At 37.9% G+C, this 13,773-nt stretch overlaps 1 protein-coding gene across 5 annotated transcripts in view; it reads left to right on the top strand.

Moving 5' to 3' along the window:
- The window catches only part of USP32 (ubiquitin specific peptidase 32), a 133,540-nt gene that overhangs the window by 61,683 nt on the left and 58,084 nt on the right, over positions 1 to 13,773 (top strand). For all 5 annotated transcript variants that reach the window (XM_019545662.1, XM_019545660.1, XM_019545658.1 and 2 more), the window contains exons 4-5: positions 407 to 525; positions 6,199 to 6,358. In XM_019545662.1, coding sequence (XP_019401207.1) covers positions 407 to 525; positions 6,199 to 6,358 — 279 coding nt within the window. The remainder of the gene's footprint in view (positions 1 to 406; positions 526 to 6,198; positions 6,359 to 13,773) is intronic.

The raw sequence follows: 13,773 nt of genomic DNA, 5'->3' as shown, positions 1-13,773 counted from the left end.
TATTCAGTGAAATTAACTGATCCAATGTCACATAGTGAATAGAAATATTTGGCTGTTGCGGATTTTCTGTGTATCTTTTGGGAAGAGTAGGACAAAGTTATGTTTTTGTTCTGAGGATGTTTTTTTAAAGAGTGTGAAAATATCTTCTGCACAATCTTTTGTTTGTCTTCCTTTTTATGCTGACCTATTATTTGCTTTTTCTTTGGCTAGGAGGTAGTAGTATAATGAAAGACTTATTAATGTAAACCCTTGAGTTATACCACAACTTAGTGAAATGAATCTAAATAAGGCTCATGCTTTGATTACTGCGCAATTTTTGGCATTCTGAACTTGATGTTTGAAAGTTTAACTTTTATAACAGTAATTTTGTTATGCTTATGTAGTTTAATCTATCCCTTTCACCCAGATATTTTCAGTCTCTTTTCCAATGAATCTGGAAGCTATGTCGTCCGGGAAGAGATGGAGAGGATGCTTCACGTAGTTGATGGTAAAGTCCCAGATACACTCAAGAAATGTTTCTCTGAGGTATTTCATAGTTTTTAAACCTATTGAATTTATACTACTTGAATGTTTTACAGCTTTGAACGCATTTATTTTCTTTGGCATCCCCATTTCTGCATGTGTTTAAAAATGGAGGTAAAGGTGTTTATACAGGGTTTAAATTCTAAATGTTAAGTTGTGAACCTATACATGCAGTTTTTGCTGATAATACTATCAGGTAGGTATATAGGCATTTCCCTTACTGTGTCCCTGAACTTCCAAATGCCTAGAAACATGCTTAATTTCATATGCATGTTTGTAGTGGATCAGTGCCTGATGTTAAGATCATCCTAATGGCTATAATTTAAACATACGTGTTGTTAGCAGGGTTTTCTCAGCATGTACAGGCAGAGTGTTGTGGTATAATCTTTTGAGGTTAGTGATATAATAATATTATTTCTAATACATCTTTCAGAGACGGTATCTGTTCAGAGCAATCAAAAACAAAAAAGCCTGCTAAGTGCGCTAATTTAAAAATAGTTGCTTCAGCATGGCTCAGATGTTGCTTGAGAAGAAGAGACCAGATATACCTGTATGGGTTTATTATAGAAACACAGACTCTGTGACTGAGGTTTTGTCACAAAATGGAGCCATTGGTGCACTTGTACTAAACAGGCTTATTGCATCTGAAATGAAGGAAATTATTGGTATTCTCCTGGTAAATGAACAACATAAAATTATGGAGTGGGTGGGGGTGGTATTCAAAAGAGCAGAGTATGATTATTGATATTTATTTGAAGGGAAATAAGAAAAAGGTAGTTTACTGCAATCGTATATAGAGTATTAATGATTTTTTTAGTATCTTGAATGTTTTCAAAAGATCAAGTCTTTTTAAAAAAAAAAAACTGTTTGCTGTCTATACAAACGAGAATGCTGGTCACTGTTGATTTACACATGAGTGGCAGTTGTTGTAGGTAGTTCACTTGCCTACAATGCTGACTATCATTTTATAAGTCTCAGATCAGATCCTTTTGCAGCTACACCCTGAGTAAACGCTGAACTTGCTGATATAGCCTTTGGCAATATTTAAAGTCCCTTTTAAGTGTGGGCTGTTTACTACATTGCACTTCACTCTTAATGCAAATATAACCCTTATTTCAAGAATACAGCAGATTAACTTCTTTTAATGAAAAGCAGTGGCAGAAAGTAGCAGCACATCCCCTCTCATAAGTAAGAATTAGGTTTTAATGTCTTTGGTTTTTGACTTTTGCTTCCGGTACAGTGTAAATCTAAAGAGAGTTGCTTTTTGAAAGTTGATGGAAAGCACTCTACTTTTTGAAGCATTGCAGGCCATTAAAGAGGTGCTTTTTCAAAACCCAAACTGATTTCAATTGCCTTTGAGAAGAAGTTTTTTAGTTGCATAGCTGGATATTGTCTTTCTCTTTAGAAACCTTTCTAGGCCAGCTTCAGAAATAAGCAAAGAGATAAAGAACAGTTTTCTATTTAAAAAGAAAAAAAAGACATTGAAAACTAGCCAGTTCCCCTGCTGCCCCCACCATTAACTTGTTGAATGTCTAGCATAGCAGACCGTACATCAGAAGATGTTAAGCTGAAAACGCATGTGGTGTTTGGCACACAGCTGTCATAAAGGGAGGAGGAAAAGGAAGCTTATCCTTAACAGTCCTATAATGTGAAATTTAACCAAGACAGCCTGATAAGGGCAGTCAGATTATTTTTGCTTCCTGTACCTTATTTCTAAAAGAAACACTTTGCTCTTACAGCACCCTTCATTATCAGCTCAGCATTAGGATTTATTGGACAGACTTCTGTCTTCAGGAAGCTCTGCTCTCCACCCACTCACCCTGTTGCAGCTGATTCTGTTTTCTGCAGAAGACATGAATTATTACTAACCCTAAGACCTTAGTTAAATGAAGAACTTTCCATGTCACACAAGGTCTTCCGCTTTCTCTCAACTTGTAGCACAGCATGTTCTTCTAACAAGTACCAAATCAGTCTTGAGTTTGATGTGGAAGAACAGGCAAAGCTTTATTCATGAGACCCCATAATCTTATAACTTCTGAATTTAGTCAGAGCTATCAGCTTACTGCTGTTAGTTCAGATAACCGCCTCTCTCAAATAGCAGCTAGTCTAGACTGCAAGGGAAGAGCATGGCATTTTATTCAGTCTTGGCTGTGATTTGTTGCGAGACCCAAGTTAGGCAAGTCTCTTAACCTATCTGCACTCATTTTACCTATTTAATCCACCATGCAAATGGCTAGACTTAATCTTTATGGAGCTTATGGAGATTCTCGTTTAAGAGAGGATTTCTCCTCAGAGACTCTCCATTTCTAGTGTTCGCTATTTATAAATTGTCCATGTATATAGCATGATGAAATGTATGCTAAAAATGAATTTCATGCTGGTCAAGAGACTCTAAGGTACTTAATGGAGATGTTCCAGGAGAAAAATCTGTCTCATTTGTTACAGTTTTCCTGTCTTACTAAAATGTCCTATATTGATCTTCTTTTGAAATGAAAATAGAATGTAATAACCTTCTCAACAGGATTTACTAGCCTGTTCATCATACTAGGTCATTTTGATATTATGCTCTGGGTAAGAAGAAAGTTTTATGTTCCTGCTGTAGGCCTTCCTCCTTGTTGTCTGGCCGATGAGTTTACAGTTTCAAGGCTGGTATTTATAGGGGCCTTTATTCTTTTCTGCAGAATTATTACATGTACTTAACTAGAAATACAAGCTGGAAAATGCACCTGCTTTTTTTCTGCTGTTTCAGAAATGCAGAAAACAGATTAACTGGTGATGTCTATATTGTTGTATGTGCTTAAATATTTTGGATTAAATTCTATTGTGTCAGTATCAGATGTTTTACTTGCTTGGTTTTCCCCTCCCATCCTAAACGTTATTGTATTGCATTGAATGACTTTCTTGTTTCCCTAAGTAATTGGAAAAGACTTGATCATCTTTACCTTGGACTTCATCTTGGCTTCTGCATATTATTAGCAAGTGTCAAATCATATGACTGCTTAAATGTGGGTTGCTTGATTCCATTTTGCACATCAGGGATGCAGAGATAAATTCAGTGTAATAGTCTGTCTTGTCTTCTGTTGTGAAATTCCATTTGAGAAGAGGGAATTAGGCTGTGAAACCTTTTACTTCTGACAAGCAAACTGAATGGAGGATGCTTAAAAGAGGCTAATTTAGGGCTAGTTAGAGGTGTTTCCTCCCCCTGCTGTGAATGAAATGTTATCAAATGACTGCTGGCATTATACAAGAACTGTCCATCTTTGATTCTGGATACCCACTTGAGTGGATCTTTCTTGGCTATTTAATTTTAATTTTTTGTAGAAAACAAAAACTCGTTATGTTCACATTCATTCTTATAGTAAACTGAAGAACAGAATCTGTCCCTTACAATCAAGAATCCCAGAGGGGATTGGGTCTCAAAGGTAGATAACACTTAAAGTATTTGTGTACAGTATCAATATTACTGGCATCTCAAACTCTACGGCCTATCCCAAGATCGTTCAGGGTGTAACACTTATCTAACTTGGGCTGATCCCAGTGACTTGAGTTTGAAAACTATTTTAATATTTCTGGGGTGCACGTATAACTATAGAACAACATCTTTTGTTTCATTTCTCTTCCATCCATCTTTATCAAAATGTTGAGGGCAGTGGGGAGTTAGCCATTTAGATGTAGTTAGAGGCAAAACTCAAGTAACAAGATTCAGGATTTTTCAGGTTTTTTTGAATATTCCTGAGGGTATCGATGTAATGCCCTTGAAATGTTTTCTTTTTATTGCTTCTCATCTACAGAAAGAAGACAGGACATCTTTTGTCCTTTTTTTCCCCCCTACTTCCTTCTTAAAACCATAATACAGTGTGTAGTAATTTCAAATAGCATTTATTTTAAAATTATGCAGGTATTCAGAGGATCATGTCTCAAACTTTTTTTCCCCGCATTTTTAATCACAACCATTCAGCTTGTTCATGACATGCTGAATTTGTTCTCACTGTGTTGGCAGTAAAAGGTGATGCAGAAGAGCCACAAAATGGGTTGGAGGGCTGGAGAAAAATCATTACAATGAAAGATTGAAGGAGCCCGTTCTGATTAGATTATCAAAAAAGAGGTTAAGGTGATTTGATTGAAATATAGAAGTATCATTAGAGGGAGGAAGTAATGAAGACTAAAGGGCTCTTTAATCTAGCAGAGAAAGGTATATAAAAACAGGGTCTGTAAGATGAAACCAGACCCTTTTTAGTTGGAAAATAAAGTGCACATTGTTAACAGTGAGGGTGATGCACCAGAGGAAGTGATTGATTCTCTTGTCTCTTGATGGTTGAAAGCTGGGTGCCTTTCTGGAAGAAGCTTTTGCCCAATACTAGTTATTGGGTTGAGTATAGGGTTGAAATGTAATATGTGACCTACCGACGGCTGGATGCGATAACCTAATGGCCCCTTCTGGCCTTTAAACTCTTAAAATTTCCAAAAAATCACTGGAAAATGTTGCGTTCCTGGGCAGATACTCGTCTGCCTTTTTTACACATGCACACCCCCACACTCCCAAAAAAGGCCAGGGCTGACAGATGGGAATCTGGTGATACACTCGGCGTGTGCGGGTGGCAGTCTGTAACATGCAGGTGTGTCTTCAGCAGCAGAATGCTCCAAGTTCATATGCTGTGAACAGCCATATACACAAACCACAGATGCACAAACTTACCTGCTTGAAAACATTTTGGGTAGTGTGAATCAACTGGTAACTAATTCCCCTTTTAAGTATTTTAGTAATAAACTAGTTTAAAAGTATTTGACACTATACTAGTAACATAGCTGTTGATTGTTTTATTGTCAGTGGATTGTTAGTTTTTAATCCTCCTGCCAATAAGGCATCCTGGATTTGGCCTGCTTTATTGTCATTCCAGGACTCCATGTTAGGGGTGTCTGCCTAATCAGGTTTCAACTTGAGTAACGATATTCCATTTATCAGCATCTTCCCTGCAATTTCACTGTTAATATTCAACTTCCTTTCCTGCATTAAATTGTTTAGTGTTTCTATAGGTATAGCTATCCAATTGTTCCATGTTAGAAGTGGTTGCACTTGAGTGAAAACTGTAATGATTGTTAGGATGTGACTTGTAGGTTGATCTGTACATATATTGCCACACATTTTCGGAGCTTTGGGTTTACATAACTTTGTGCTGATTATACTGATGCCCATCAGCTGCAGGTGTCCCAATGGTATGATTAGTATTTGTTCTCAGTTCTCCACCGTCAAAAGAGTTTGTATGCTTGATTGCATGGCTGTCACGGGGAATACATTATAATTTTATGATGCGTCTAATCTGGGGATTTTTCAGTTTTACCAGCCAAAATAAAACTGGTTAAGATGGATAAACACTTTGAGTCATGGGGAAGTTTCATTCCCATTTTACTGAGAACCCATGCCTTGGGTTCTGTAAGCACCTCTCCCCAGACCACACTAAGTGGCAGAGCTGAGAATAGTAACCCAAGTACTCATTTCCCAGTTCTGTGCTTATTTCAGGGCAGGATGGAAGAATTGGCTTGGTTCCCTATAAATTGCTTCAGCACCTGTTACGTGGCTGCCCTGCTTCTTGTTCATGCAGCTGACTGGTTCATGTTCCTACTCCTGCAGGAAGAACGAATGACGACTTGCTCAATGTTCCTTTATTTTTATTGTAGGGTGAAAAGGTAAACTATGAAAAGTTTAAGACCTGGTTATTGCACAACAAAGATGCTTTCACATTTTCCCGTTGGCTGCTGTCTGGAGGAGTGTACGTTACACTCACCGATGATAGTGACACCCCTACTTTCTATCAGACTCTGGCTGGAGTCACACACTGTAAGTAAATGCTGTTTCTTGCTGTGAAAATTGTTGTTTTTCTTACAGCCTGTGCTTTTGCTATTGATTTTGTAAAACTGATCTTCTGCCTCTGATCGTTCGGTAAATCACAGCTGTTTTACCCTCTACTCTGTTCTGCTGAGGAAGGTCATCTTGTTGTCCATGCAGCCTTTTTTTAAAAAATTTTTCTTTCTACGTCTCCTTGTGGTAGATCACTATACATAAGTAATTTATTAGGCAAAACAGTATTGAGCTCACAAGATGCGTTTTAGTTGAAGTAGGCAGCTAGCAACATTTTTCATGTTACAAAAAGTATATAGATATCTTCCACTTGGCAGACACCATTACCCTTTTTCTAATGAAGTTAAACAAAAAGACATTAATTTTGTCTTTTGTTTAGCAAATATCACAATTATCAATGCACATCTGAAACTAGTCTTTGTTTCATTGAAAACAGCAGTGGTACAGCTTAATATTTTTGCTTTTCTTTAGTGCAGTGAATAGTCTTTCTGACTCTTTTAATCTTGCATTTAAAGCAGGCAGAGTGAAATCTGGTCAGTATTTGCTTATAGAAATGGTTTCCAAAGGAAAGTGGTAAGTGAAATGCTTTCTTGAGTCTGTATTGTAGTAGTACGCCAAGCCATTGTAAGGATGAGGGTATTGGCTTTGGATCATCCAGGTCCCAATTAGGTTAAAATCTGCTTCATCTCAGCCATTTTACTTGGTTGTCCAAAGCTCCCTGTTTTCCTTGTTCAACCTTTGCGTTTATTCTCTTCCTCAGGAAGGTACCTCTTGCTTCTCCCAGTGTTTTTGCTTTACTGTTAGCTTTGATGGTCATGTTGGCTGGCTTGCTATCTTGACTGAAAGCATTAACCTTGAAACCAGTTCAGTCCTTGCCTGTTATAAACGAAAGATACTATGATTTGATATCTTATAGATTAGAAATAGTGGTACATTTGACAGGCGTTGGCTTTCCATCCTCAGAACGCCAAGGCTTTCCCTCTGTTTTATATGTTCACATCTATTTGCTGTATTTAGTCAAATACAAGATGAGAATTTTTCCCCCCAACCGGGGGGGGGAGCCCCCTTGTCTTATAATCGCATACAATGAAATCTCACTAAATCCATTGTCTCATTAAACTTGCCAAAGCAACATGTGCACAGCAAGAGAAACCAACTGTGAAGTTGATTGAATGTAGTCAACACTGAGCATGACTATAAAACACATGTCCCACATTGGGCAAACGTGCTGATGGGAGCCTACCACAATAGGCTAGCGTAGCCCATCTGAATAAGACATATGGTAGTGCCCCTCACCACTGATTTCTTTTTCCAGTCTCGGTAAGCTGTGACATTGCATACAGTTCACCAAGAATACCTCTCTCGGCCTGACGCATGTGATTAGTGTGGCCTCATTCTCCACGAGGTGAAGCTGGACCAAGTTGCCCTATGCCTCATCTGCATATAAACTTTTGGAGCATCCCGGTTCCAGTCCTGGTGGGGGGCTAATTAGCACATGGATCCTTCGTGGGGGGTATCTGCAGTACACACGCATACTGAGCAGTACTGAGCTGCGGGGTTACCATGGCTTGAAATGCTGTTGACTCTGCTGGGGCCCAACCCCATGAACTGTGTGGTATAAATCACGAGCCTTTGGCTTTGAACCAACATCATGCATAGTTTGTATTATGTACGAGTAGGTGCCAAAGTGCTTGGAGGTGCGTTTATGGGAGTACCTGTGCTAAAACTTGCAGCAGTTTCAAAAAAAGGTAGCATGCATCAATTCTAGATGAATTAAGTGCGTGGGTAGTATATGCAAATAGCTACAGCCCAATTGAATTTCAAGGTTATACTTTTTTAAATTTACTTTTTGCTTCCATGTGTTCACAGAGAGCAGGGTTTACAGGAGAGAGGGAAAGGACTGCCAGGGGAAAAAGGTTTGGGGGGAAACGGAAGCAAAAGACTATGATTCTTTCCCCACCTACCCCCTCCAACATTTTATTTTTCTTGCTGTAGCAGTGGCAGGGGGACAAGTTGAAGACAAACCTCCGAAGATTAGTTTCTGTGCTTGGAAAATTGTATGAAATTTATAAATTTTTCCATATAAAGAATCTCATTGCTGGGGGTTGTCTTATAATCAGAGTAGTGTATTAGAGTAATTCTGGCTTTGTTTTATACCTTATCCAGTATTCTTATATAATAAAGCACCTCTCTACATGCAGAAATACCAGAGAAGAAGTGAGAGCCCTGTCTTCAACTTTCCATAGGGAAAATATGAACTTTGTTGATTATCCCATAGTAGCTTGTGCTCTTAACGGTAGCTATATAAGTTCCACTCCCTGGTGAAACCAAGAGACTTTTTAAAACATCATAAAATGATCTGTGATTTAGCACCTTTACTGGGTGTTTCAGTAGGAATTGTAAGTTTTCATGAAACCAAGGCATTTTTCTCACAACAAAGGCAATTGGGAAACTAATATCTCTTTGTAGTTGGCAGTATTCTAAGTTCCTTTACATTCAGCTTGTTTATGGGCCATTTTCCCAGTCCTGTGTCCTTAATAGAAGTTAAAAAAATGCATTTTTCAGTGTTAGACTTCAAAGAAATTTAAAACAAAATCCTTGTGAAAAAACAACAACAACAACAAAAATCATAATGGTAACAGGTTCCTAAATACTCAGCTGCATTGTAAGAATTAAGCTGAAAGACTGGAATTGATATTAATATGAATCATCTAGCTGAATATAATGCATATAGTTTTGCTTCTCTAAAAGTGACTCAAACTGTGCAATACACAGCTGTGGAGGAATGGTGTTTAGCTGTAGTTAACTTAATAGTCTAGTAAATCCACATAATTACAGGGAGGGTGTGTTATAGTTTCAGGATAAAACTATTTTTTTTTATTTTGTATTTTCTTTGTTGTTTACAAATGAAGTTCAATCAAGTGGATGAGAGCAGGGGAATTTAGTTGTCCAGTGCCTTGGTTATAAACTGCACAACAAAGAAGGAATGTGGAAAGTTGGCTATAACTTAGCTAAGGCACTGAAAGACTTTGGTAAACTATCCTGCTTCCCACTGTCTAATCCGCACTGTTTCTTTTTTATATCGCTGGCGTTGATTTCCCTTGTGGTGTAAGGTCATATAGAAATGTGATCGTCGGAGTCATACAGCTCAAAATCAGCAGTAATGAAAGTACAAATGGGTTGAACTTTTGGGAGACAATTGCATCGGAGCATTTTTTTTTAATGACGACATACAAAACTTTAACTCAATCTTTGCTACAGGATAAGGAAGTTATTTTGACCCAGAATTTTTAACCTCGTTGCTCATCTAAAGCAGTGAGTTCTCCTGTGAAAATTGTTGTTCTGTGATTGAAGGTGCACTTTTTGGGTACCGTTTAGTAGGACACTTGATTTTGGAGATTACAAAGTGAGCATTAGCCAAACATAATACAAGTTTGCTTATGGAAATCTGTTCCAGAGCTAACGACAGAGCCTTACTAAATCTATTGACTTGATGTTACCACCCACCTGTTATTCAATAGGATGCCTTCTGTTCATTTTCTCAACCCTTCTCCCCTACTTTTCATTAAACTTTTTGAATAACGTGTCAGGGGCATGAAAAATTACTGTGATAAAAATAGTGAAAGTTATTAACATTGATTTAGAAACAGATAGCAAATATTTTATTGTAAAGCATCAGTAACTCCATTTAGCTTTGCTTAATGAGCCAAAACATCAAGGAAACATAAAACAATTATATTTTTTCACTAGTAAATAACATTTATGTTGGAATGCAGATGACTTTTATAATTGTGTGCTGAGAAATATAATTAATGAAATTTCCAAGTCACAGCAAGTTGCACACATTTGCCATTTTTAATCGAATTTTGTTCCAATTCACTTAAGTTATGAATATTCCACAGTGGCAGTTATTTCACTTGAAAGCAAGGAGAAAAACTTTGATTGTTGCAGGACTTAGTTTTTAGCCTGGTATCTACTATGTGCCTAATTATTTGTCTAACTGTAGTTCGAGTGGCATATCAGAGTAATAGGCATTTGAGCAAGGTAAATCAAGGAGTTCAAATGACACCATAAATTATGAGAGAATAGAGTTTAGCTGCAGGTTCAAATGACCCTAATCTTTCCTTGTTTAGCACTGTTACCTACTGCTCTTTGATAATAGTAAGATTTTTGTTTAAAACTTTGTTTACATACCATAATCTAGAAAATGGTGTTGGCAGTCTCGAAATCTAGTACTCATTCTGCGTTCCAGTATTGGATAGAGTTTGTAATATCTGCCAAGTGTCTAACCTCCTATGGTACTCTGGGACATAATACAGTACTTCAATAATCTATTTGGCCACTTTGGGTGTTAAATGCTCCGTAGTGGTTCAGTACTTTATTCTTCTCCTCTCAAAACACCTGGGATTTACCAGTGAAAAACATTTGTTTAACTGTTAGCAGTGTGGGTGCACATGCCGGAAGAGATCTCCTGAGTTATTGAATCTAGCCCCTGGTTCATAAATTTCTTTCATAAACTGATCAAACTCCCATCTTAATGGTTACATTTCTTGCCCACATGACTGCTTTTGGAAGGCTGCTGCAGACCCTGATGTTGGGAACCTCTGAAATTCTAGCTTGAATTTGTTGATAGCTCGTGCATATTTTTTTGGTCTTGTGTCAACGTTGGTCTGCAGCTTTTAGCGGTTTCCCTTTCCCCTCTACATTTTAGTAGGGAGCAGTTCGCATCGCCTCTCCACCTTTGTTTTGTGTACAGTCAGTACACTAGAGTCTCATGCGATGGGCTCTCCGTTCTCCAGGTTGTCCTCGTAGTCTTTCTCTGCCCTGCTTCAGCTTGGAATCACAGGGCTTGAAGGGAGGTTGGTCCAACCCCTGGCGTGAATGCAGGACTGCTACTCTGAAATTTTCCCCATCTTGTGTTTACTCAACCTCTTGAAAACCTCCACAATGTCCCCGGGTGACCTAAGGGCAAGGACGTTCTTCCTGTTTTGAGTTCACATAGCTTGAACGCTGGGGACAAAAACTGTATGCGGAGCTCCTGTTGTGGTCCCATCAGGCTCTTGTATAATAGCAGTCATATTTTCTGGTCTCTGAACAAACTAACCTGGTCCACTCTAACATTATATTTGCCTTTTTCGTGGTTACATATTTTAGCAGCTCAGTTGTCTTATGATCAGCTTAGACACGCTGGCCCTTCTCAGTCATTTTAAACTGATAAACTCTCAGCTTCTAGCAAGGCTGTTTGTTTGCTTTTTGGCTAGCCGTGTAAATTGTTGCATTTTTGTACCGTTGAATTCTTTCCGTCTTCTGTTAGTATAGAAGCTTTAGTGGCCACTGGCTCTGAATGATGCACAAAAGGGTACCATACAGTCAACTGAAGGATGCTGCTTGCATTCAGAAGCACTTTTATACGTATTTAACTCTGCTGTTCCGCTCTTTGAATAGTCATACTCTAGTTGTATTTCAGATTTTTGCCACATGCCTTACCATTTTACCTAGGTTGTCTTAAAGTTAGTACCTGTTTTATATCTGTTAAATTTTTATGTCCGCTTGCTTTTACAAGGTAAGTGGTTAGCCTCTTAAGGTGACTGGCCTTGTAAGAAGAACTTGGATAGAGCAGAATAGTCTCCTTTACATTTATATCCTGTCTTGCTTTTATAATAAAAAAGAGAGGAAAGCATTAAAGCAAGAAAACCCTTACTGTGGTTTAATCTTAATCTCACCACCATGTTATCCTCTTAGTCGCTGGGACATTGCATGTCACTTTAAGCAGATCTCTCTGCCTGAAATTCCAGGATCTTCTAACTGTTCATTTGATAATGACAAACAACTGCATTTGTACAAAAATACTTTTGTTCAGTCAGCCGCTGTTTGCATAGCAGTTGAGTCATTTGGAGATGAAGAGCTCTTTATATGGATTGGAGCTGGATATTACATGGAAAATATTATGGTGAACAGTAGTGCAAACCAGGCTTTAGTTAAAATACTGGAAATATGGTATGCTTCTACTGTTGTGAACCAGACAGAATTGCACCATTAGGTGGGTAAAAATAAATTTGTTTTTAGAACACGTTGAAATTCTCGGTTTTTAATAATGCAGGCATGAATTGAAGTTAACACGGGCTAAAATGAAAGCTGAGACCTTTTGGTTTTTAAACGAAAAGCATAATGCTGGCTAATCAGTATATGCAGCTGTAATATTCACTAAGAAACTCCAAAAGTGTATAAATGCAGTGTTAACTGTAACTGTTTTTTGTTGGCAAGGTCTTAATACATATCAAATATATCATTGTTCTGCTGTTACAAAGTAGAGGGATATTTTCCAACTATTAATTTTATTTTATTTATTTTAGTAGATTGTCTTGTAACTCTGGAGCTATTTACCTGTTGAAAATATCCCCTTAATCTATTAATTCTTTCTGTTTTATTTACTATGACTTGATTACTGCATTAAAACAAAGTGTGAGAGTTTTTATAAATACTTTGTCTACCAATCAAGAGCTGTGGGTTGGGGTCTGGCATTGAGCCATTATCCACATCCCACACAACTTGATTTGCTTCAAAGTACGAAGCGAGAACATTTTACCTACTAATAGTATTATCTATGCAGTGGGGACAATAGGAACTGAATATTTTCAATGATGATATTTTTGTAGTCACTTCCTGTTAGAAAGTGTTTTATTGGAAGATGCGTAAAGACACCAATGCAATCTCTGCTTCAGTTTTTAATGTCTTCCAGCAATTTCTCCAAACATGAAAAGGGTGCTTCTTCGAGTAGTTTGCATCGCATAACATTACATGCCTGCTGAGCTGTTGCAACTTGTTCACACTAATTTTAATGCAATTAAGTTATTACTGTGTATGTGACTGAACTGGGTAGAATAAATTTAATAAAACAGCCTTTTCTCTTCAGCGTGACAGAAAGCACAGAAGAGTACTGTTCAAGAAGCACAAATTACCAGCCTTACCTTAAACTCTGACCCAAAAATAAATTAAAAACAAAAAAATCAGATTTACATGTTAATTCCATATTTTTTCCCCCGAGACTCGATGGCTGCTTTTGCTCAAAGATGAACCAGAAACTGGCTGGCGGTTGCACTGATAGATTTTTAAGCAGTATGATGCAGTGTTTATATTGCTTCTCAGGATTTCAGGACAGGCGGGGAAAGTGTCACTTTTTTGCTCTGCATGTCCAGCCTCGGTGGCAACACCCTCCTGCATGGAATCTGCACTGTGCCATATTAGTTCACTAAATGCCAGGAATTGAGACCAAGTTTAAACATTAAACCCACCTGTGTTTTTATTTATCCTCTGCTTTTAGTCCTTGCGTCATTGTCTTGCTCTGCAGTCCAAATCAGGCCAAATAGCTGAAGCTAAACCTATTAGAAAGCTGG

Source organism: Crocodylus porosus, unplaced genomic scaffold (genome assembly GCF_001723895.1).
Source record: "Crocodylus porosus isolate Cpor-Errol unplaced genomic scaffold, CroPor_comp1, whole genome shotgun sequence".
NCBI classification, from domain to species: domain Eukaryota; kingdom Metazoa; phylum Chordata; order Crocodylia; family Crocodylidae; genus Crocodylus; species Crocodylus porosus.
The sequence above is the reverse complement of the archived record's forward strand: the minus strand, read 5'-3'. Positions and strand labels throughout refer to the sequence as shown.